This window comes from Anabas testudineus, chromosome 13 (genome assembly GCF_900324465.2).
Source record: "Anabas testudineus chromosome 13, fAnaTes1.2, whole genome shotgun sequence".
NCBI lineage: Eukaryota > Metazoa > Chordata > Actinopteri > Anabantiformes > Anabantidae > Anabas > Anabas testudineus.
In genome coordinates, this window is record NC_046622.1 from 5480945 (window position 1) to 5506850 (window position 25906).

Here is a 25906-nt window from a genome sequence, read left to right on the forward strand (position 1 = left end):
TGTTAAGAATTAAAAAATATAATGTTTGTGGTGGTAACAGTGTAACCCTTCGAGCCGACAGCCTTCTTGAGGTTTGATTTTCTCATCCTCATTATTCAAAGTTAAATCAAGTGTCTCACTCATAAATGAGTTCATTATGGTGCTACCACAGAATGATGTGAGCATGTTCTGTTCATGTTCAAACCCTGTTGCCATCAGCAGCAGTGTTGCTGGATGTATTCACATGTTTGATTGTGAACAGTTTTTTTTACTTGCTGACCAAACTCAACATACCTACAGCATTACAGAGGCACATTACACAAATATACCAGCATATGTTTTACAACCTCAAAGTGTTTTCTCACTTCTACTGCCTTGGATGATGTCTTTGAGCTATTTTTAGGTGCTCACTTATTGAACTCCAGTATTTGTTTGCTAAAGACGCACGTGTGAATATGTTTAGTCCTCTTAAATTGTTCCATTTAGTTCATTCTCTAAATGGGGGCATCACATTGCTATTTTCTCAGTTACACTTAGTATTGATCCTGTGCACCTTCATAACAGCCTCACTCTGCTCCAGCATCATCAGTGTTATGTAAAGAGGGACCTCACCTCCTCTTGGACCATTTGTGATAATGTTTACTGAGATCTGAAGTGATAACAACAGAAAATACTATGCTACGTAGCCCATTTGTGTACTGGAAGTAGTTCTATTACGTGTATGTGTTACTTCACTGGTCTTAATAATAATGGTAATAGTTTAATGTATGATTTGCTTTAAGTAAAACTGACATAATAAAAGTGTCTTAGGACTCAAGACATTTCTAACAGCTAGTTAGAATTGCATTATAAAGTATGGTACAAACATCTAATCAGAGTCTAAAAGATATTGAACAATACAGTACATACATTTACAGTAAGCATTTTACTAGCCCATGTCCCTTGTGCCTACTAAATACAAAATTACTATGTGCAACATTGTTTTGAATTAAAATAAATCATTATATCCAGTAAATCAGAATTATCCTTTTATATCTAGTCACACATTTACTCCTATCTAATCAAATACTGCCACTGAGGCTTCTCCTGTTAAAACAGTGAGGTTACAATTTTGCCCCCAGTTGCCTGAATGCAGATCTGCTTACGTCTAGGGCTTGTGGTTCAAAGCAGGTGCACTTTACCTTATTCCCATTTTTACGCAAGCTGCCTCTGTGTGCTCTCTGGCAACGCTAGCAGCCGCCTTGAATCACACTGACAGTTCCTCTATGGCAGCTCTGATGCTGCAGGCGACTTGACGAATGAGAGGAAAAGCTGGAGAGATTTGTGTTTGACACCACAGAGGCACCTATCCCCCTTATGTACTTCAGGGCAAAATGCAAGGCCTTTGACTCTCAAATGCAATGGTGTCTGATTTTCCTGTTTTCTCAAATAATATGTAATGTTTGATATTGTTTAACTCTTCTCTGTTATGGTGCATTATTCAATAAGGGTTGGACATAAAATGAGTTTCCTCCTCATGTTTCTCTTTCTCTTCTTGCTTATTACTTTTAGTTTTGACTTGCCTCAATGTATATCCGATCCAGTGTCGAGTGCATGCTTTCAAAATTGAATTGAATTCAATTTTATTTGTCTAGCGCCAAATCAACAGAAATCATGTTCAGGCACTTTACAGTGTTTAGGGTTTGAGACCTTACAAAATATATAGAATTACATAGAAAACCCAACAACCCTACTTAAGCAAGTGCTATGCAATAGTGGAGAGAAGAACCCACTTTAGAGGAAGAAACCTCCAGCAGAACCAGGCTCAGGGTGGGCGGCCATCTGCCCCCACCGGTTGGGATGAGTGGAAAGAGGAGAGAGAAAAGAACAGCAGGCAACAAGTACACCTGCACTCTGAGAGCGAAGTGTTTTAAACTCTATTGTGGATTTTACAGGGAGCCAATAGAGAGAAGCTAATGTAAGAGATTCCTGAGATAATTCCTGTCAGAACTCTGGCTGCAGCATTTTGGATTACCTGGAGGCTTTTTAAGGAGTTATTGGGACATCCTATTAATAGTGAATTACAATAATTCAGTTTGGAAGTAATAAATGCATGGACTAGTTTTTCATCATCACTTTGAGACAGGATGCTCCTCATTTTAGCAACATTCCTCAGGTGGAACAAGGCAGTTCTAGAGATTTATTTTATGTAAGATGTAAAGGAGATATCCTGGTCAAAGATAACTCACAGTGTTACTTAAGGCCAATGCTTGAAGTAATTGAAGGTGACAATATGATTAGACGCCTCTGAGGTTTTTAGGACCAAACAACATAACCTCTAAAAATTAAATTTCCCATAAATTGCATAATCAAATATTTAAATACAGAATTAATAAATAATTAAGTACTGTACCTGTAATCATAAAAGTTAAATGTTTTACTACAAATATGCTCCAAAACGTATCTTCCTGCCTCCTGTGACCCAGACTCATCAAACAGCACTGCCAGCATATTTATTTCTTAATGTTTTGGGGCTAGACTTGTCCTCAGAACCAATCAGAGAATCTATTCCATTATTTTTGCTTAATTATTAAGTTTAGCAGCATTTTCATTTAGTATAACTTCATATTAATGAAGATTGTAAGGGCTGAGCAGAGCAAAGAGATTGGGCTAGGTAAGATGTATGTGTATATATGTTACATTACGTATTTTAGCTTTAAGAAATTGGGACAAAAGTGAGTTTATGAGCTCATAATCAAACAACCTCTGAAGTTTTTGGTCATCAGTAATTCCAAATATAATAATATATAGTAGCGTTTGGTAGTATGTACATAGAAATAGGCCCAACAGTAAGAGTAAGTAACCCAACTATTAGTATTGCAGCATTCATAGTAGAAACAGTGCTTCCACAGTAAAGTCCAATAAAATATTAATCTCCTCGCCCATGACAAAATCAAACAGATTCATTGGAGTGGAACAAATGGAACAGATCAGCCCAAAATGATGATGATATGGGTGATCAGGGTTTCATTGCAAGGGGCTTTTAGAATTTAATAGACCAAGGGATTGAACAATTTGTGTGCTGCTTGTGTGTGTGTTTTGTGAGTGAAGGACTGGAGTGAGTACATACGTATGTATTGATTGACTCAGGGTTGCACTGGATCGCAGAAAGTCCAGTGGGAGAGGGGGGAAGAAATAGTGCAAAGAAGGTAGCATCTCTTTCTGTGCTTTATCTTTCTGCCTTTGTCCTTTTTTGCCTTGTTCAGTTGTGGTACCAGTCTACAGCTGTTTCCGGAGGAAATTGATGCTAACACACAAAGTGATGACGGGAGAGCAGCAGCAAACTGCAAAGAAATACTTCCAATTATAAGTTAAGAGGCATCTAAATGAAGACAACATCATGTAGCAGGGGAAAAAACAAACACAGATCAAGATCTGATGCTGTGCAAAGGGTGAACTAAGAAACGGCAAGAGAAAGAAAGGGAAGGTGTGACTACAGCTATAGAAATCCACCCCATGCTGACAGGGGAGTGTGTGCCTGTTTGTGTTGACTAGGATGTTTGAGAGAGAGTCCTGGAGGAGCAAACACACCCAACCAACCGAGTCAACGCTCATACTGCTCTCCCTTCACTATTCACTCTACTTTGACTTGACTTTCAAAGGCCAAGGATTCTCTCCCTCAGAGGAGATGCAGAGAAAAACAACAACAACAGCAACTCTGCAGCTGTCTATGTCAGAAAAGGAACATTTTGAAAGAAAATTTCATGTTTCTCACGATTTAGTTAACATACGTGCAGATTTCTGTTTCTCTCACCTTATTTTTTAAAACTATGTTTTTGCATGAAGACTGTTCCCCAGTAATTTTTGGTCATCCACAAATACACAGCAACCCTGTTCATTTTCTGACTCTGCAGGCAATAAGGAGGTGAATGCCACAGGAAAATCATTCACGGTGAGGAGTAGTCTCCAGTTCCAGGTGGACAAACGGGATGACGGCGTCGCCTACACCTGCAGCGTGGAACATGTGACTCTGTCCAGCCCCTACATGACAACGGAGGTCCTGGAGGTCCACTGTGAGTGCAGTCATACACACCCCGCTGGATTAGGTGTAAGATTAGCATTGAGAAGAAATACAAGGACTGAGATTACATTTATGTCTGCAGGTTTAGCTTTGCATTTGCTCAGGATTAGTGTAGGATTAGTTTGCAGGTAAGGGATTAGTACCAAAGTAGAACCGGGATATGGGCTAGAGCTAAGAGCTGCCCAGTGGGTAAAGAGCTAACTACTCTTGTACTTTGTCAGTGTTAAAGCCTCTACCACACAGTGCTGTCATAGCGTTGGATTTTTTTGTCTCTTCTTCGCAGATCCTCCCTATCTGGAGATCACACATTCACTGATTATTCCACAAGAAGGCCAATACTTCAAATTGGAGTGTGTTTCCATAGGCAACCCAATGTAAGTCGGTACTTATTCGATTTGGTGGTAGTTTCTAGCATTAAAACGGTCTACAAATTGGACTTGCAGTGCGAATCCTATTCATCACAGTATGTAATTTTTAAAAACGAATTATGTAGTTTCTTTTTGGAAATCATAATCAATAAGATAAAAAAAAGAAAATACAGTGTTGTCTGTGTTTTCTTTCCTAGACCTGAACCAGTGTTGTGGTCTAAAGATGGAGGAGAGCTGCCAGACATTGAGCGTATGATTGTGGAGGGCAGGGAACTAACCATCACGACACTAAACAAAACAGACAATGGCACATACCGCTGCGAGGCCAGCAACCACCTGGGGACCAGCAGTGCAGAATATATACTGTTTGTATATGGTGGGTACTTCAGTAAGGACTAGTTCTGTTATAAATGATCAGCCTTGTTGTTGCTTTACATGGCTTTTGTTACAAAGATGCAAAGCCAGTAAAGGGCTCCTCAGTCAGGCTAGACCTTCTGCTCACAATAGAAAAATGTCTCTAAATCAAAAGGCACAATAAAGCTATAATAGCTGCCCTCAGAAATGAAAGACGTCAGTATAGGATTATTAAAATTCAGCTTTTCTTGGAATTGCAATGTTACGCCGAGCAATCTGCCAGTCATCGTGACTGTTAGAGACATGTTTATGAGACAGTAGATTATGTGCAGATAAGTTCAATGCTTTAACAGTCACCAGTGATTCATTTATGAATATCAGATGACACATACCAGTCACCCATGACCCTGTGATGGATAAACATGTACAGATATGAATGGATATTTACAAAGGCATAGCAAATTTAATTAATAGAGAATTTCCAAATTCTTTGAAAACTGTTTCCCGTTATCTTTGCTGTAAAAATGTGCGAGTTGTGTTTGGTTTTATTAAGTTTCAAACACAGAAACTTTTTTGTTTTGTTTGCAAAATAGTGTTGTTTTTTTTTGCAAGAGAGCACAGCATTTATCCCACACAGTTGTACGTTTATATAGCTTTAGTATTGAGGTTCAGATACAGTACATAGGATGAAAATGCTATTTTAGGACAAGCGCTGGTATTACAACTCCTGCAGGTCACATGTTAGCAGACGATTTCCACAAGAATCCACTTCCAAATCTTTGCAGGAGAACTCAGTTTACCTCACCGTACTGTACATATCACTACACAGTTTTAGCGTTTGGAGTCTTGCTGTGAGGAAACAGAAAAAAAACGTTAAGAATGCAGAATTTAGCTTCCGAGTACCGCCTGGAGGAGAGATAAGTTAATCCCAAGACAGTAGAGGGGCTGAAAGAATAAAGACAGCGTGGTGCAGGAAACGGATCATTAAGGTCTCTGCAGAACGTTTATAAGTTTTATCAAAGACAGCCAAGTAAAAATATAAAAAGCATACAATATTAAACTATAACATGGATTTATTTGTGTCCATTTTACCAATTAAACAGTCCCCACATTAGAGTGCAGCTTGTTTTGGGGGTGGACTTATCACAGCCTTTCAACCCTAGTAATCCCAGCACCGGGATCGACAGCATCTGTTTTGATTGCACGCGTCGTGGGCACAATTTGGAGAAGGTTGTCCAACATATTCCTTTCTTTTCAGAAAGGTTGTAATTATTATTATTATTATTATTATTATTATTATTAAGAGCTACTTTTGGGTTTCAGGCCTTTTAGGGAGAGGAAGTTCTACATTGGTAAAGAAAAAAGATACTGTAAAGAAGGAGGATGACACATTCGTCCTTTTCACTTTTGTTATCTCAGTGTCTTCTTTCAGCATGCCCATTGAACAGGGAAAGGCAGTGATGTCAGGCTAGTCCATATCATTCTGTCATATCTGGATATCATGAACTGGACCGTACTTTCATTCCTCCCACGTCACAGCCAGGAAGATTTTTCTTTCTTTTTTTTTTTTGCATTATTTCCAATTAAAAAGAAACACTGTGAAAATTGGGGAGCCTTGGTTATTAGAATTACAGTACAGCACATATGCCAAGGAGCTGTTTCTCACTCTTTGTGAGATTAACTGAGGAAATGGCAAAGCTTATAAGCCTCAGCAGCACTCTCACATTAAATACAAAGGTCTGGGTTACTAGAAAAGGATGAAAAATTGAGTCGAGCAGGTAAAAGATGTGTGAGACGGGCTCATTTCCACTGATGATGACAGTCATTCTTCAGAGCTACATCGTGTCTGGCTGAATACTTACCAGGTCTCTTCGGATCATCTCAGCCTCTAAGCCCAATTTGCTAATGACAGGAGAGCTGAGAAGCAATAAATGTCATCACTCCACCGCAATTTATCATCGTCTGCAATTATGCGCTTTAATACACTGTTAAATAAAGTGAGGAAACGTCGTATACGATAACTGCTTTGTCTGAAATGTTAAAGAGGTGGTAACAGATAGTAGTTTGGTTTAATATAATTCAGTAATGTTTGCATCTGTTTGTGAGGCTGCGGTCCTGCTTCTTACTTTTTACCCTCACATTTCATTCATTTTATTATCCATTTTCACGCCAACAAGCATGACACATTGGGAGTTTTGCATTCTCTGTTTGCTGCATGTTTACCAACCAGGCATCAGTTGCATGAAAATGTATCAGATGTAAGAAATGTGAACCCTTCATGTATGACTCATCCTTTGCTCAAGATATTTCTGTACAAATTTACAGAAACTCATTTATGCAAACCTTTTGTTTTATCGCTTGTGCCTCTTTTCATTATTTTGCTTGTTTTCACTGAGGTGAAAGACCTGAATTAACCTACTGCATCAGCCACACGCAGTAATTGATTTGTGCTGTTTAATTTTGCTGTAAGTTTTCTCATGTTGAGCCTGTTCCCTACGGAGAGGTTTGTTTTTGCTCCCCATTGTTCCTGTTTTCATTTAGCAGACACCATCATCTTAGTGGCTTCATCTGCAGCTCCCCTGCCTCCCTCTCTAGCCTCCATTCTTCCAGTCTGCTAATGCCGTCATTCCCACATCAGGCATAGACAGTCACAGCTGTGTTCGCAGGTATGCTTGCATCCCCTTCATAGCCCCGCCTCAATGCTCTATGCACTCACAAACATGACACTGTACACAGAGTGGATGATTGATGAGCTAACAACCAGGCTTTGAGCTAGAAAATAGTGTTGTTTTACTGGCTGAATTCAACACTGGGCTCATTTTTTTCTCTTTTACTTTGCATTATTTTCTCATACACAGCTCTGTTACTTCACCAACGTTTTTATTATTTAGTTTTATTGCTGGTAACCGACATGCGTGTGCAGACAAAGTAGAATCTCATCTAATGGAATTAATTTAACAGTGTCTGACTATGACTTTACCATATTGTTGCACAAGAGCAGTATGCTGGTAAAATTTGTTGAGTGGCTGCCTGAACAGTTGTGATGGAGAAGATAACGTTTCCTTAGGTTTGGGTTATACTTTATTTTGATAATTATCCCACAAAGATGCCTTGTGAGGTTTCTTGTATACAAACAGAGATTATGTTTCTGTTCAGTATTTCTTGCACTACAGTTTGTGTACCCTGGCACCTATATACTAGATTACAATGTTGCTGACTGGCTTTATGTATCATGTGAATCCTCCAATAACAGGAATCCGCTTATTAAAAAGATTTGCACTGTACCTTTAAATAGGGACTTGGTTGCTCATAAAAGCACAGGGAAACATCTGGACTTTTGCTTTTCCAAACAACTTTTAGCAGTTTTTTATGCTCTGGTTAAATGTTAAATATTTGTTACCTAATACCAGAATCAGACAGCATATACTGTAGGTTTACTGGTGTGTATCCAGGATTTAAGATGTCCTCTAACATCGTCTATTGGAAAACAATGACAGTGAATCCAATTTAATTTACTTAGCAGAAACCAACAATTAACAGCTTATACGTTAGTAGACAAGCACTGGTTTAATATCAATGGCTATATTCCACTAGAGGTAAGTGAGAACTGTGTAAAACATGTTTATTTGTACCTTTTGGTGGATGAGCCGTTATGAATACAAAGCTCATAAATGTAGTCGCTCCTCTTCCAGTGCTGATTTCCAGTAACTCCAGTTGAGCATGTACAGCATTTAGCGCTGACAGCAAGCTTCGCTTTGCGTCACTTCTGCATGCTGTCAAAGTAAAACTCAGAAAAACAGACCGTGCTAATTTCTCATGTTTCCTTTGAACTTTGAGGTCATGTTTTTTTTTATCACGGTGTTGTTCCCCTCGTCTTCCCTTACTGCTGTCACTGTCTGCAACCATGGCAACAGCCAAAGACTTCCCAGGGTCTACAACAGGTAAATATCCCACTAGATGATCACTGCAAGCCAGATTTACAGTGTGTGATGCTGGATCTGGGTCAGGACACATTATGGCCTCCACCCAGCATGAGCCAAACCATCACCATGCATGGATGCTCATTCTGCTGACGCCAGCCGCTTTCTCTCTAGTCACGTCACAGGCTGCATAAGTTATGACACAATATGCTTCTGGTTTGGTTGGCCTTTGCACAATGAAATAGATGGCTCTATCTGAGTGGAGTTGGACTGGAAATTGTATCTGTGGCAGCGTGTAAATATTTGATTTTAGATTATGTGATTACAACAGAAAACCAAGTATAGGTCTAAAATTCAGTGAGATTTCTATCTTTCATATTTCAGATCACATAGTTGTTGGAAAATTTCATCTGCATATCATGTTTCTCTGGTATATGGAAAGGGGTTTTGACAAGTAGAAATACTAACTGGTCATTTACTCACACGTTTAGTGCAAGTAGCAACTTGTGCTTCGATGACAAGTTAAGCTGCAGTGCAGCAAGCACCGCTCAGCTTGTGTCATTCTTCTGAGCACCAGCTGAGTGCAGGATGAAAATTGCTTATGCTCCTTGTTGACAGTGGAATTACATGTACAGATCATTATATCCACCAACATGCAACCAGAATTTAGTTAATTCAACTGTTGTAAAACAGTTATTTCTTCAAAGTCTGAAGTGCCTGCCTGTGAGTTCCTGATAAAACAATTATGGTTCTATTCTGCATGGTGTTAAGTAAATTGCATGTTTTGTAATTTTATACTTCACTATTTGGTAATTTTGTTTTATGCTGGTCACTTTTGGTTGCTGAAAATGAGGGTTGCATTCCGTTAACAGAGGAGTATAACGAGGTTTGTAGGAACATCCCCGCCGTCATTTCCCAGGGTCACTTTGCAAAACTGAGCACAAGCCATGGCCATTCATCAGCTTGAGATAATGAGAGCACACGAGGTGCACAGTGAAGACACAGCCACTTACAGTTTATTACAGGACAGACACAAAGGCATGTTCCTGTCTGGGAAACCTTCAGCTCGCCCTGCCTGGAGGATGTCTCATGTTAAATAACGCTTATTTAAAAAAAAAAAAAACCCTGATGCTCAGCTGCAGAATGTGGCAGCAATCAAGGAGAAACACAAATGATAGTGTGTGTAGAGGCTTTGGCAAAAAAAACCTAAAACATCACTCAGAGCTAGACTTCAGTTTTCTTGTGGCATGTTGCTGTTGCTAATGCAATGTTTTTGAATCGTGCAGAGATTTGTAGTATTACCTATGATTACTTCTTTTATACCTCAGTTCAGGCACTTCAAAGCAGCAGTGTCAGGCTGCTCTAAATATGGCAGAATCTCATTTGGGAATGTTATGCTTTGTTCACAAATGTAAAAGCTACATCGGGATTTTTTTTTTTTTTCTCTTTTTCTTTTTAGGATAAACTCTGGAGCAAAAATATTTCCCATGCAGTTTAATAAATATCCACAGCTGCATGCGACCACAGTAGAACGTGGTGCAGGTGTTAATATCGCTCCACTTTTTTTTTCCTCCATCTCTCTCTGTCTCTGTCTTATTTCAGATCCAAATGCTTTAGGACAACATGGACCTGACCACGCTTTAATCGGCGGCGTTGTCGCAGTCGTGGTCTTCATCACCTTGTGTTTGATAATAGTTCTTGGACGATATCTGGCTAGGCATAAAGGTAAAAGGGGTGACTTGATCTCACTTGAATAACAATGTTCCTTCCTGGAGAAAATGTGCACAGTGTATCTAGATGGATAACTTGCTGTGGCTCTTTGTCTCCAGGGACATATCTCACACATGAGGCCAAAGGAGCAGAGGACGCCCCTGACGCAGACACAGCTATCATCAACGCCGAGGGAAACCATGTGCATGCAGAAGAAAAGAAAGAGTACTTCATTTAAGCTTCTGTTAAACCTTTGGCAGTAGACACGCAGTTTTAAACCGTTTCAGCATCACCACATGATCTGTTTTACTTTACCTATTATTAATCTTTAGTCTACTCCAGAAAGTTGGATAGGCTTGTTTTCAAAGCATCTTCAAAGCAGCTTTTTGTGATCACCATTTACAACTTGTTTTTTTTTTACCCATTTAAGTTATACAGTGCCTAAATGCTGTGTGTTTCTTTTAATTCTCTACTCTCTCTTACTTCACTTGTTATACAGCTTTTGTTTTTTCGTTCTAAAATTCAGAAGCAACAAGAAACAAACTTCAATTTAACTTCAGAATCTTAACTTTTCAGACTGTTGCAGAATATGAGCAGAGTATGTTAAATGCATCTGTTAAACACTGGCATCAGAATAATCTTTGGGGATTGAACAGTGAGGTTGGATGTCGCCTGGAGTTTCCCCCACCACAGCCATAATGCACATGTAAAAAAAAACAAAAAAAAAACAGACCAGACACTTTGACAAAACAAAACGTAGAAGCACAATCTATGTGATTGTCTCTAAATGAAATCCACTCCCTTTTAGCACTGTCTATTCCTGCATTGATTCATTTCAAGTTTTTGCTCACGCTGTTCATTTGTACCAACAGTGAACAAGTTAGAAAATTAAAGCACAAAGTCTGAGGACTAACACAGAGGGGAAAACACATCAACTGTTTCTTGTCTCAGGATTCACTATGAGTCTAGATGGAGAGATGGTGTCAGACACGTGATGGGAATTTCCGTACATTTGCAGTTATTGTCATGGATGAGGGACCTAAGTTTTGTTTGCTGATTTGATGTAAGATTCAAACGGAGTGAGTGGAACCTTATGGGGGTTCATTATTTATGTTGAATTTTATTGAACAACTATGCTCAATGTGTGGATATTGCTGTAAATTACTTTGCTAACGTGAATATTGGTGGAAAATATTGTTAAATCTTTGGATCCCTGACACATTACGATTTGTATATTAGCATATACAGTATTTAAATATTCCAATTCTGAATTTCTTCCATTACTGTAACAAGAGTTTGTTTTTGTTTTGCGTTTCTTTTTGCCTGGTGGCGTGTATATAAGGTGTAAGTATTCAATTTTAGTAAAAGGAAAAACACTGACTTTTAATTTCAGGTCACATCAGTTTCCACCTCTTTGATGAGATTGTTTTCACACTTTTGAAGTTTTCATCACACAGGGATTCTCAAAAATGACTGAAAATGTAAAAAATAAAAAAAAGTATTTATTATGATTGACATTTATTATATAATACTCTATTGATTGATATTATTGCTGTTATTACTGAAGTAGTTGTCTGACATTAACTTTTCCATTTTTTAATTCTGTAACTTATCATAAGAAACAATACAAGGATCACCGTTATGGCCTTTGAGTTTGCTGCAAACAGTACTAATGACATGTTGAGCCATTGGTGAATCAGACATCCCCTCACTGTATATAGTCACTGTATCAAAGACATTGAACCACATTGCCAATGCTCATACATGTTATTTTGTTAGTTCGGTATGAAGCTATAAATAACTCACTTTGTACAAAGTTTTAATCGCTGTAATTAATTTGCTTTTTATGGGGGATGTGTGAGGTTTGCTTTTTTCTCAGTATTGAATATTCATTTTTCAACTATGCCACTGTAAAAAAAAAAAAAAGAAAAACGAGAGACAAAGTGCAGATTAAAATATGAACAACTTGAAAACTGCCAATTTGTTGTGACTAGGTTTGTACTTTGAAATGCACAAAGAGTAATACTTTGTACTTGCGAATTACAGCACTATTAGAGACCGTCACAATATTAGTCCACATATCTACAATTATAGAAAAAGGAGCATATGTTGATGGACAGCACAGTGACCGAGGCTGCACTGTAATTGTTATTCCATGCAACTGTGGAGTATTAGTCAGCCGTTAGTATTAATAATATATCCAAAGTGTCTAAGTTGTAGAAGGATTAAAAAACCATGAAGCTCCTCGGGAGGATTGCCTAAGGCTCTAAGTTTTGTGCATTAATACAGGGTGACAACGGGAAGAGTCAGGTCACCCCGAATTTTTCCTGTCTCAGTGAAGCTGCGTTCGATATGCTTGAAGTGGCTTCACAAAACTACCCGCAGATGTCAACACAGCAGGCTGCTGTTGCCCTTGTTTGAGCAAACCAAACAGAGGAAGTGGGCTGGGAGAGGAAAACTGAAGGCAGACCACTTTGCGATTTGACATTATGGTCAGGGTTTTTGAGATGCCGCTGACTGCTCTATTTGGAAGTGAAATGACAACACTCAAGATCAAACTTTATTGATCCCTGTGGGGAAATTAGATGATTGAAAAAGAAAATTGTAATCTGATCTAACGAGGGAAAAAAACAAATGAGACACATTCACGGAACAGGTAATAAAATAAGCACTAAATGTAGAAAAAAAGAGAAAGTAGCAGATTAGAATGGAAAGAACTGTGGAGTTAATAGATATGCAGATGTTTCCTCAGCGATTGTGCAAAATATGAAAGAGGATCACTGATTTATGGACTGGTACAGCTATTACTAGCATTCAAATTATAATAGGAATAAGAATTCCTGCAGGATGAACATGTGCTATATGCATTATATTCAGATTATGTAAATAGGGCTACATCTATGGATGACTGTAGTGGTTGGTACACATTATCAAACTTAGATTTGATTAAAGCAAATGTTAGTTTTACTGTATTGCATAGGCTGTTACATATACATTAGGTCCTACCAATTTCGAAAATACAAGCACACTTTTATGGTCCATTATCAGTGCTTCATTGACACAGATTAAAGTTGGAGATTTGAGTATGGACGTAATGGACATATGCAGATTACTGAGCTCGACAGCCTTAAAGGGAGATCTTGTTCCAGGGCGCAGGGCCCAAGTCATTATGATCCTCCATTCTTCAGCTCCCATTGACCTTGAGCATAATGTTGCTTCCCAGCTAATGTTGCCATTATCAACACGCTGTCCGACCAACCATCTGCCTGCTTCACGCAATGCCTTGCTCCCCCTCTCTCCTCTTGCAGAGACAGTTCCCAGTGCTCACTTCATAATCATTACCAACAAAAGCCCAGCCAGTTCAAATAAACATCAGCACCCACTATCCCACTCCTTTGCGTTATTAAAAGCTCAGTGCTTCGTTAAGCTATGTAAATTGAGATAGACTGTCTTGAATAATGCCTGGCAGAAAATAATGCTAAGAATCCATCATAATTTGGTAATTGGATATTGCGTGGGGAAATGTTCGTGTGCAATCGTAAATAGTGAGTCGGAAAATGGATTTTTCTCTTTACCCTTGAAATGTGAGAACCATACCCTGGGCAATGTAACAATCACAGCGTGACCTCTGAGGAGGCCTTGTAAGTCTTACTAAACTGAAGAAACTGATCCCCACTGTACCCTGCAGGCAGGGTCCATATCAGTCCTCCAGCTCACAATAAGCTCTTATCATAGCAGAACAGAAGTCTCTGACAAAATCCCTAAGGGACAAATTGATATCTAAAAAAAACATTATTACACTTAAACATATTAGGTGTGCAGCCCAATTCTGATTCTGCAGTGTTGAACATAAATTCTTGAGCTAATGGTTTTTGCTGTTGTATTTCTAGATGTTGGACTGGGTGTTCTACTTCACGAGTGTGTAGAGTGTAGTAGTTTTTTTTTTTTTTCTCCCCTTCAGTAACTTGCACCAGTGTTATCGACACAATCTGCCTTTTCATCCCACTGTTATGCTGTAGATTAGTGACAACTGGAGGAGCCATACAAAGACTGAGCACGAAGCCCTCAAACCCTGACATAAACAGTGGTCTTACGTTTGGATTAACGGCACAATGTTTTATGCAGAAATAACAGTAATTCCACTTGTTTTCACTATCCAAGCATGTAAATTGACTTGTGTAGTTCACTGGGCGATTTTCTGAGGGAGTAAAAGGATCAAAGGATTTCAAAGATGGAGCAGGATTGCAAAGCAAATGCAGTATGCTTAAGAGAAGCGATGAAGAAATGTTGGTCCTCTTGATCATGTTTTTAATTACAGATTTAACAGGTATTAGTGACAGTAGGAAGTAACCCAATGATTGAGAAACCTCGTGTCAATACTGTATTTACTGATAAGAATAATCACAATATTCCCAAGTGAACAAAAAAAAAAAATCTATTCATCTCTGCTCATCTTTCATATCGCCTGCCAAGCATGACAAATATTTTGGATGAGTTTACTTGTAATCATTGTTCTGCTCCCAATGATGAGGTGCAAAGAGCAGACAGTGGAAGATGAAATTCACAATTTTTCAATATCCTCCTTTTCATTTTTTTTTGGACTTTATGTTGGAAGTCTGTTATCACTGCCCTTAGAAGCCCAAGGTTGCATTGTTTGTGTAAATGGATTTGTCTTTGATTGACAGCTCATTTTAACAGAGAATCAGGCAGAATAATAACGGCGTGTTTACAACACTCCTGCTACCTTGGAAAAAGTCTCATGATGATGGCAACGAGCATCGCAGGTGCACTATTGGAACACTGCAAATTTGTCAAAGTACCCACAGTTAGATTAGCTAAACATTTCCTTACTTTTATATGTGTCCTAATAGCAAATCCTGTCTCATGTAAAGCAAATACAGACGGAGCACAGCTGATCCTTCTCGAGCCCCCCTTTTGACTTATATCTGCAACATTCGCGCCTCATCTGTATCACTGCTGAATCAGAAGGCTGTAGGATATTATCTTGAAATGTGTTTTGCCTAATCATATTTGATGAGATTAAACAGATCACTCACACTTCCACTTGTGACAGGGTCGAGTGGAAGTTAGAAGGAGTCAAATGATCTGGAACAAAGAACATGAGCTTGTGTATCCCTCTGGATGCATCACCATGCCATTAGTCTAGATGAATGTGTACAGTCAGATACAATTCCCTTGTTTGCTGCATGAGGGCTTCCACTTTGTGAGGCAGCGGCTCCGATGTTCAAATCAGGCCACAGTGGATTGATGACTGAAACAGGGCTACCCAGTGTATTTTAAACTCATTCATCCACACTGACTCTCACTCTCTGTTCCTCTTTAAATAGCCTGGCCTGGGATTGTCTGCGTGCCATTTGATTTATTCTATATTGTATTTTTAGATCTAATTAAAACAAACATTTCTGTATTGTTTGGCTGAATTATGAATTGCTCAGACCCAGGAGAGAACATAAAGGCAAGCCTTGTCTTAGGTAGTCTTTTGGGGAAAGAAAGCTAGTACCTGTGGCATAAGGTATGCAATAAATAGCGTGCCATCTGTTTGGATTTGAGCACTTGAGATTCTTCCAAGGAACTCACCAGAGACTTAATTAAAGTTGGAATATTAGTGAGTAGGAGACTGATGTTCCTCCAGTAAAATGACAACTATAGAAAATCTTAGCTGTAGTTTGATAAGAGAACATTTTCTTTAGGGTGAAGAGACAGTGCTGTACTTTAATAAAGCGTTTCTCCTTAGAGATTTTCACACATTTTCAGTCTGTTAAAGTTCTGTTTCAAGCTTTTTAAAATGCTAGCTTCCATTTATCCTGGCAGGAACTGACATTTCCTGTTAATGTTGACATCTACTGAAAAACACCAGAAATGATTAATGGTCACAAAGGAAATATGATGAATGTGGAAGAGTTGTGTTAGTGGCTAAATGGATAATTAGCCAGTTAATAAGTGGATGACAAGCCACCAATTTTGGGAAATATGATGCGCCACTACCTTATTGTCTCGCTCAAAAACAGGCTACTGCTAAATAAAAGCCTAAAACATTCTCGGTGCACTTCTATAAGACAGAACTTTAAATGTCAAAGTGGATTCTGTGCATTGAAATCCAACAAGTGCATCATGTCCACCGTTAGGACGTTGTTTTAAGGACAGGACAACAGTGAATATAATTAAAAGAATTAAACAGCTACTACATATTTGAAGAACATAATGACCATTTTAACATTTTCCCTGTGTATTCTGTTATAAGACTTTCCATCTTAAATACCAGACACTCTCCAACGCAAACAGAATTTTAATATGTAAACACTGTATTGAAAAGGCTCTGACAAACTGCTGTGCCTGCAAGATGCCAGCTGTCTGCATGTGGGTGGACATCAGGTGGAAGCATCAGCCTCATTATCATCAAGGTCCTCACTCCCTTCTCTGGATGATTTCTTTTTTTCCCTGTAGTAATAGCATAGGACGACATCAGGCTTAAATGTGTGCCTGGCTTAAAATAGCAACAGTGACACAACATATGCTTTGGCTCAGTGCTCTTCTATCTGTCGTTTGCACTGTACTAAAGCTACTGCATCAATAATCACATTCAGTTTAAACACATATGTTGTATTTCAGACAGTTCGTGTTCAAGTGATTCTCACCCTGTGTTGATTGCTTCAACGTGTTTGAGTGCCTCATTTATTTTACATTAAATATTCAGTTTTTAAGTTGGAATCTTTAACTATGTTGCACGAGGGCTGTAGTATGATGAGGAAGTCCAGTCCCAATCTTAATGACTGTCATGATAATGCAATATCTGAAGTTAAAATCAAAAATATTATTATATTTCTGCACAATACTAGTTTGAAGCAGGGACTATTGTTGATTGAAACAATGCCCCTTGATTAGTTAGTGTTTGAATGTAGCTGCACAGCTGAGTTTCCCTAACTATTCTCTTGAATTTCATGTTGTATTACAAACCATAGTTAGGTATGAGTACTATGACAACATGCTTGATATGAGACCATGTTAGTACTAGTGTCACCAAATGCATCAAAACAGCTCACAGAACAATACGGTATGATAAAGACTGTGACTGTTAGTCATCACTAAGTGTTTTACATAAGGGAAATAATCTCTGCTTATCTCCATTTACACAAGCACTTCTATATATTTGTATGAAAGCGGAGACAAATCATCTCTGAGAACTGGCCGAGGGCCGTCACAGCAGACAACAAGCATGCAACAAAGAAGCTCTCTTAATTTATAGGATTGTAGCTGCTACAGAGTGCGTTACAAAAAGAGCAGAAGGACCAGTGGAACAGCAAAGGCTTGAATACTTCCAGAGCAGCTTATCAGTCGTCTTTATGATGCTGAATGTGTGTGATGGCGAGCCTTAGGGATTACTCCAGACAGACAGCGCAGTAAGACAACTGATTAAATAGTAGTGAGAAGAGAGAAAATGTTTAATTCAGCCATATTTAGTATTCATGGGACGGACAGCCATACAAGAGATCACCTTGAGGGGTCATCGGGAGAGAAGGTCCAGAATCCCAAAGAGCTGTCAGGCCAAGTTTCCACATAGCACTTGGAAACACAACTGATTGTGTTTTAATTGCTTTGATTATTGAGTTTACTTTGCTGAATTGAAAATGGTAACGCAACACATAGCAAATTAGCAGACTGATATGCTGTGAAACGGCGCTCTGCTGTGCAGCTCTTGTGACAGTGTGATAGATTTAGCAGCAAAATGAATGTTGAACTTCAAGCGCTGGATATAAATTGATTCATTGCTCATACATTAATACGTTAGAGTCAACTTAAATGTGCTTCTGTGAATTTTATGGCGTTTTATAAAGAGAAAGTGAAAGACTCAGCACATGATAGGCTGGGTTGGGATTTTATATTTATTATAACCACAATTAACTGCTAATGCACTACATATTTTACATCACAACACAACTAATGCTCCAATATAACTTGTCGGGGATTAGAGTACAACTGTGCTACATCTAAGAAAGACAGTATGATTAATGCTTATCCAGGAGGAGTCTGCACAGTTGCATAGAACAATAAATATTGTTCACATTAGGCACAGAACAATGTAGGATGAAGCCACAGTGGTGTGCGTCATTTTCAAGACTATGAAGATTTCTAAGCACAAGTTTGGAAACTCCTCACACTCTCAAAAGCTTCTGTTCAGTGTTTACAGCACACAAAACAATACTATTTATATTTGCATGGCTCTGTGAAACAGTGCCAGCTATAGACATGATGAAATCCCTGTGTTGAAATACCTCACCATGACATTCAAAACTAATTCAATTATATGCATCACCAGTTCAATAGACCTACAGAATTAGGTTATTGTCTGAAATGATGAAAAAAAGAAAAACACCAGTAAATCATGTGTGAATGAAGTTGAATGTAAAAAATATTTTCACAAAGACTTGCCAAAATGGGCTTGAAGAACAAGGGATAACCAATGATTTCTCGTGTAATTTGCCAAGCTATTTATCTGCACCAAGTACAGATTCAATTCACTGCATCTTCAAGTGTATTCCTGGGGAGATAATGTGGTGTAGGGCCAAAGGGGCAAACAACAGAAGAGGTTCAGAACACACAGTGGAAACTTTGAAGTCTACCCCATATTGTACATACAGACTGTATCTACAGAAGTACAATATCAGCGTTTAGGTCATCCCCTCTTGTTTAATGTAAAAATATTACATCACAGAGCAATTAAATACTAAGAGGCAGGTAATGGGAGGGGAATTAACATCGCCACTTTAGAGCTGCAGATACCCCTAAGTCAGTACGCCACCCTAGAGATTTCCAGATACTTAAAGCAGACTGGCATGGAGCCCAAACTCACATTGTGTCCCGGTGGGCTGGATAATCACCACAGTTCCATAAAACAGCATGCATAGCTACTGTGTATTATTTAAGCAAGACTGTGTATAAGTTGGAGAGTGACTGCAACATTTCTATTGTTTTGGTTCTGTAGCCTGGTCCTGAAAAGAAATTCCATTACGATTCAGGTTATAGTGCTGATGCTCAGCTACAGAATAAGAGTGTTAGCTTATGTGCTGGTGGAAAAGCTCAGACGGCTTAACCCTTTCAGGGTGAAACACCCAGGAAATTGCATAGTGGAGGTGGTTAGCCGCCTAGATCCATCTTGTCAAAACGTGCCTGAACAACACAATCAAATCAAATATTACACTTCAATGGCAGTTACTGTGTCATACAGTGTGTGTGCTTCCCTTCTTCCCTTAAGGTTAAATAAATGCAATAATATGATAATATTATGGCTTCTTCAAAATGAATATATGTAATAATACCATCTCATAAATTACCTATTTACAAATTATTCAAATTATTTAGGCAAGATTGCCTCCACTCTAAAATACTGCAGGAAACTCTGCCTTTTAATTAATTAGTCCTCCAGGTTTTCTTGCTGCAGGATAGTGATCCAAAAATCCAAACAGCTGATTACTGACCAGCCAAGTCAGTCCCCTAACCTCCGTCCAACTGATCACATTTCATTAAAACAGAACAACAATAAATAATGACGAGCATGAAAGAGCTTTACAGAGGAAGATGATTTTTGTGTACAGTAAAATTAATTTATTTTACTTTGCAGAAGTCATCATTTGGACAGAAACACTGCAATATTCATCAAAAGTTGATTGCTATCATCCCTGATTGCTATTTCAAATCCAACGGGCTGGAGACAATAAGAGAGATTTGCCATTTTCTTACCTCTGCATTGTTAATCTATCGGTAGCTGGAAAGTAATTACGAACAAAGAATTCAGAAGCTTCAGCTCGGTTACAATAACAAAGAAAATAATAAAAGTGCTAAGGAGTGGTCCACTCTTGACCTGTTATGGTGTTATTGACCTGTATTGACCAGAGGTAGTGTTAATGACCTGCACTACAGCTGTAGCCGCAGTACAGATCAATACTACTGCTCCGTTGCCTAAGATCTTTATTGTAGACAATGAACTTAAAACTACTAGAAACAACCACAGTTACATCTGAAAGGTAGATACTCTGATGGAGGGAGCAGTCAGCTATGACTCAAGTATGTTTCCATGTTCCACTCGGCTATTCATAGTTACATCTGAAGGCGCACATTCATCAGAATCTTTATTTTATGGTGAGGGGCTCAAATGCTGGAAAATCACAAGTGCTGCTCATCAGTTCACTTACTCTGCTTATAGTGCAACTGTAGGCTGAAGAGCATGGAAAAAGTTTCTCTGTCCACTGCTGTATAGTTATGGTAGCAAAGGACCAAAGAGACTCATCGAAAAGAATGAAAAGAGAAAATCAATATAGCATCTTGAAAGTCATCTGTGCATGGAATGAAAAATTAAAGGTGTGGAGTAAAAACAGTTCTGTCTTTATTGAAAGAGACTCTACAACTGATTTATTTCAAAAGTTACTAAGTCATATTCCACTGGCCATTGCTATAATAAAGCCACTATGAAATTATGAAAGGCAGATGATATTTAAACATAAAAAAAAGAATTCTATGCATTTCATGTCATCTTATTTAACCTCTGAGGACCTGGCGTACACATGCGTGTACATTAAATTTTGGGTTCTTGTGCGTTCTAGGTGATCGCAACTGTTACACAGCCTTTCACAAATAGGTGTGTAAAGAAAAGGGCATTGTTACTTTTTAATGCAAAATGTTTGGAATGTGTTATAATTTGTTGTTGTAGGCATGTATGATGTATTTTCTGAAACTGTTTGTGAAAAGATGATGCCTAGTTATTATACTTATCAGGTTCCAGTAAGGCTAAAAATCAAATCAGAGCTCGGGTCTTAAAAGGTAAAAGACTTTTTAGTTGATGTCCAGCTAAACCCAACTCCATGCAGATGAGACTCGAGATCCCAATGGCAGAAATACTGATTAATTAGGAGCTTTTATTTAACAATTTAACTTCGAGTAATGCATCTTCATCATCATATACATATATGTATAAAATTATTTGATTAATTTATAATCAAATTAATTACAGTACTGATTTATACATTTCTGTGACTGAAATGTATAAATCAGTAACTTTTCAAAAAAGGACCTCCGTGAAATATCTAGGGCTCAGCAATAGGATATTTCATAATCCTATTACAATAGGTGAATCCAGATTCTGCTCTAGAGTGGATGTGTTGTGTTGTTGTTAGAAGTAAACATGGTCAAATAAGCCAGTTTAAGCTTTAGAAGCTACATTAATACAATATAGTTATGATGAAGGCATCAGCCTGACTGTAGAAATGACGAAGGGACAGTAGACCTAGAAATGTAGAGTGAGGGATTGGGAAACGTTTCTCATCCAGATTTAGGGTATTAAGTCCTGGGGGAGAAGTTGGAGATTTGAATGCACCTGGGAGCTGAGCTCTCCTCAATAAACAAACACAACCCTCCTCTGATGAGTCTTCAGAGTGAGTCTAATGGTGGAGCCCAGACTCGAGCAAGTGTCTGTTCTCTGAGGGAAAATCAAGAGCCCAAAACACCAGAAGGAGCGTAACAGGGCAGACACCTCCATCACTCTCTGACCACCAGGACAACAGAGGCAGTGAACACAAATCACAGTGGGCAACCCATTTCCCGAGTTAGCATTTCTAGGATAACACAACAGGACAATGCTGAGAACTGTGAGCTGTTTTAGAGCTTTGAACAAAAAACTAATTGATGCCCTTGTGAAATGTACAAGGCCACATGTGTAAAACCTGCATGGTAGACTCCGAACACTCATATATGATGCAAATACAAGCTGAAATAGATTTTAGCTACATTATTATTGATTCTAAAGGTTAATGCAGGCGGTGATGGACCCAGGAACAGGATAACATCCTGAAATCACAGACCTCTACGGTTGCTCCATTTTCCAACTTTGATTATATCATGCTGCCATCTGCTGGGCAGCAAACGCCACACATGCTAATACATCCATAGATCTGTAACTACTTAACTTTTTTTTTGTTCTTTACATCCGAAGGTCTGTAACTACTTAACATTCGTGTTGTCTTTCAGTTGTGTATCCTTGCAGTTTCCATTCACCACTGACTTCACCAACTCTAGCCCCGAGTCATATTCAAAAGGCCATAATAAAAAGCAGAGGGTGTTTATTTTCATTTGTTTCTTCTGTTAATTTTTAGTCTGAACTTAGATACAGTATATTAGAGTTTACATATATAAGGAGTGTAGAATCATCTGTGAATGTCCATATATATGATTACATTACACCGTAAGCTGAACCCAAGTGGAACAAAATCTACATAGAAATCTATATAAATATCTTGTTTTATTTCCATATCTAGTGTTAGGGAGCTAGAATTAGATTCATGCTCAATAATCACACATTTAAATTGCCACTGTGTAATCCATAATTATGCACAATTTATCTAACACCTCATCATTCCAAGAAGACTGGAGAAAGACTTTCCATGGTTATCTATAATTCATAAGAAAATCAACAGATTTCATAAACAGATATCTAGCACATTGTTGTCTATGTTGTCCAATTATTATTGTGGTATCAGACCTGAAAATCCTCTAATACCCAAGCAGGAATACACAGTGGTTACCGTTTGAGGGAAGAAGCACCTAAAGCAGGGAGATGATGAGTCTGTGCTCACATAAAGGAATATTCAAATTGCAAAAAGTCCTTGAGAAAACTTTCAGATAAACATCTTTTAAATTCCTTTTCAAAAACATGCCTATTAGCTAAAAAAGTGAGAAGCCTGTTTTTGTTTTTTTGTTTTTTTTTATTAGAGATACAGGATGTTCTGTCTTACACAGCAGAGCAACATCCATAAAAGTGTGGTTCATTTATTTCAGTACATCAGACACATGTCACCATGTGCTCACATTCATTGTGTGACTGTGTGGAGAAAAACATAAAACAATAATGAATTTATGACTTATGTTCGCAAGACATTACTTTAATGATAAATCACCTGTCAAACCCCCACGTCTGACTATTCTGTAGGTGCGAACACTACCTCCCTTCAATGCCAAAATATATCTGAAAGACATCACAACAGCCTTTCTCATTTAAGAACTGGTAGAGCTGCCCAAGGTCCATGTGATTACCTCTGTTCCCATGGGGGTCGAACATCGCTTCTTCAAAGCCTGTGAATTTGCGCAGAGAGTCTATACTTTCAACAGTTCTGCTGTCCTCGCCCTGACGCTCAAGGGGAATATCCTCTCTATGTCGAATCATGATCTTCTTCCATGTCAGAACCTTCACTCTGTGAAATGGGAAAAAGTTTAGAAAAATAATAAACCTGTCGCCTCAGCGAGCTCCTAGCTGTGACATCAGCTGCTAAAAATATCAGTCTAGGTACCTGGACCAGAACTCCTCGCAGGCAGACTCAGGACCTTCAACGCATACAATACCAGGCTTTCCAGGCATGCTAAATCCTGACAGACCCAACTCCTTGGACCACTCCAAGATGTTCTTCCTCTTTGTCTTGTTGTAGATGTGGTGACTGTAGATCCACAGTCGGCTGAATACTTCCTGTGGCCGCGGAGAGGCACACTGCTTTTTAGGAGCCGGCGCTGCTGATAAGCTCTTATTAATGTAAAGCTCCACATTGTCTTTCACCCAGTCCACAGCAGAGAGCACACACACTTCCCCCTGGCAGGTTTCTGTAAGGTATGCGTTCAGATCTGAATGGAGTTGCGTCTGCTGGGCCCTGCTGAGACTGGAACACCTACGGAACAAAGAGGTCATGCTACAAAGACTCACAGATGATTGTACTGCAACATGGTAAAAAATAATAGATCTTCAAGAGGCTGACAGGCTTACTAATTCAAATGAACGATTACTCTCAGTACAATATTTTCTAAAAGCTGTATTGTATTGTATATCGTATTGTTTCTCATTTTTTGCTGCTGCAGAATTTTGCATTATGATATTATGCATCATCATCATCTTCTCCGCTATAACTGTCAGGATTGGAAACAATGTGATGGATGTGGTTTGTGTTTTTTTGTTCCACCTGATTAAAGTGGACAGAAGGAGAAACCATTACTTATCTTCCCAGGCTGCTATAATTAAACTTTATTATTCCTAGTGGAGGGAATTTGTTACATACACAACACAATAGCCTACGGCAGACAATAAATAATAACATTTAAAAAATGGACAGAAAATTAAACACCATAAAACGTTACATACCATTCTCCCTAGCCCTCAATAGATGTTGACAAGTGGCACGATGCTGATAGATGCAGATGTTGCTTATGTTTTATGTATAAACTACATTTGTGTTTTTAACTTTAACTCAGATAAAGTCTGTATGCTGCGTGTTTTCAACCATGCAGATCTCTTCACTTCAAACAAGGCCATTACAGTAGAAAATAATGTCTTTTTTCTGTTGTTAGTCTGTTTAATTCATCTTCTTTGCAATTTACTAGCGTTTACTTTTCACACTAGACTGCACCAGTGACACTGTTGTCCTTGGCTTCTTTCAGTTCAGGCTGCTGCTTATTGCTTCAGGCTTTATGGGATGAAAGCTATTTCCAGCAAAATGGCAAACTTGAAATGTGTGTGCTTGAGTTATTAATGTCTGCTTGATATGGGACTTTTATGAAAATGTTACATTATCATAAGCTGTAAAATTGCAGGAACTAATTTCATATTTCATTACCAGCTCCCATTCAAACGCGACTTTAAAGAGGATAAACCTGCACACACAACACAGTTGAGTCTTTATCGACCTCCCTAGTTGCCATGACTAAATCTCCACCAACATATTATTTGGATGTTTTGCAATTTAACAAATATGTGAAATGTCATTATCTAATACAAACTCGGCAAATTGGTTGTTTAAGTTCTGTATTGCAAATGTGAAAAGTTCATTATGTTATGACACATGAGCAGAAACTGACTCACCGGACTGTGGTCTCTGGTAAAACACTGGGATATTCAGATGGATAGGCACAGGACAGAATGACATCCACCTGGGTGAAGCAGCACAATAAAAAAAATAAAAAAAAGACAGAACTGTGTTGATTTAAGACATTTTAAATCACTCTAGAAATACTAGTCAGTCTTATTCGTTTACCATATCCATGCAAACAGAGTCCAGCTTCAGTTTGAGGAGAAACTGGGGTCTTGAGGGAGGAGGGCTGTCTGCTGAGCCCTCCACAAAGGCTCTGAGCTCGGCCACAGCCAGCTGATCTGTGATCTCCAGCTCGTCCTGGCTGGGAAACATGCTGGTCAGCAGCTCTATCTCTGCCAGCTGAGCCTCGGCCCACTCCAAGGAAGACATGCCGATGAAAGCCCAGTAAAGCTGCGCTCACTTCCTTGTAAAACATAAAACTAGGGTATTTCGCCACTTGTCAACGTTAGTTTAACTCGCTATAGAATGTCCGATCATGTCTAAAATATTAGAATATATTCATATTAGCTGTTATCAGCCCATGCAGTTTAATTTCTCGCCCTGCTTCATAACCTAGTTATAAATCGAGCTTGTTTCAACTCGGACTGCTTCAGGCGACGC

At 38.7% G+C, this 25906-nt stretch overlaps 2 protein-coding genes across 4 annotated transcripts in view; one reads left to right on the top strand and one right to left on the bottom strand.

The window, feature by feature from the left end:
- cadm2b (cell adhesion molecule 2b) overlaps window positions 1-12342 on the top strand; it is a 118769-nt gene extending 106427 nt beyond the window's left edge. For 2 of the 3 annotated variants that reach the window (XM_026365784.1, XM_026365794.1), the window contains 5 exons: window positions 3873-4031; window positions 4323-4413; window positions 4605-4783; window positions 10284-10406; window positions 10511-12342. In XM_026365784.1, coding sequence (XP_026221569.1) covers window positions 3873-4031; window positions 4323-4413; window positions 4605-4783; window positions 10284-10406; window positions 10511-10629 — 671 coding nt within the window. In that variant the 3' untranslated portion in view covers window positions 10630-12342. The remainder of the gene's footprint in view (window positions 1-3872; window positions 4032-4322; window positions 4414-4604; window positions 4784-10283; window positions 10407-10510) is intronic. The other variant, XM_026365803.1, reaches the window with a different exon arrangement.
- A 10843-nt stretch (window positions 12343-23185) lies between these two features.
- On the bottom strand, window positions 23186-25876 carry rwdd2b (RWD domain containing 2B). The gene is made up of 4 exons (XM_026365723.1): window positions 25469-25876; window positions 25297-25364; window positions 23744-24112; window positions 23186-23647 (listed from the first exon to the last, which is right to left on the bottom strand). Exons 1-4 carry the CDS (start codon window positions 25673-25675, stop codon window positions 23395-23397), a joined length of 897 nt encoding a protein of 298 aa, XP_026221508.1. The 5' UTR covers window positions 25676-25876; the 3' UTR covers window positions 23186-23394.
- Window positions 25877-25906: the final 30 nt, after the last annotated feature.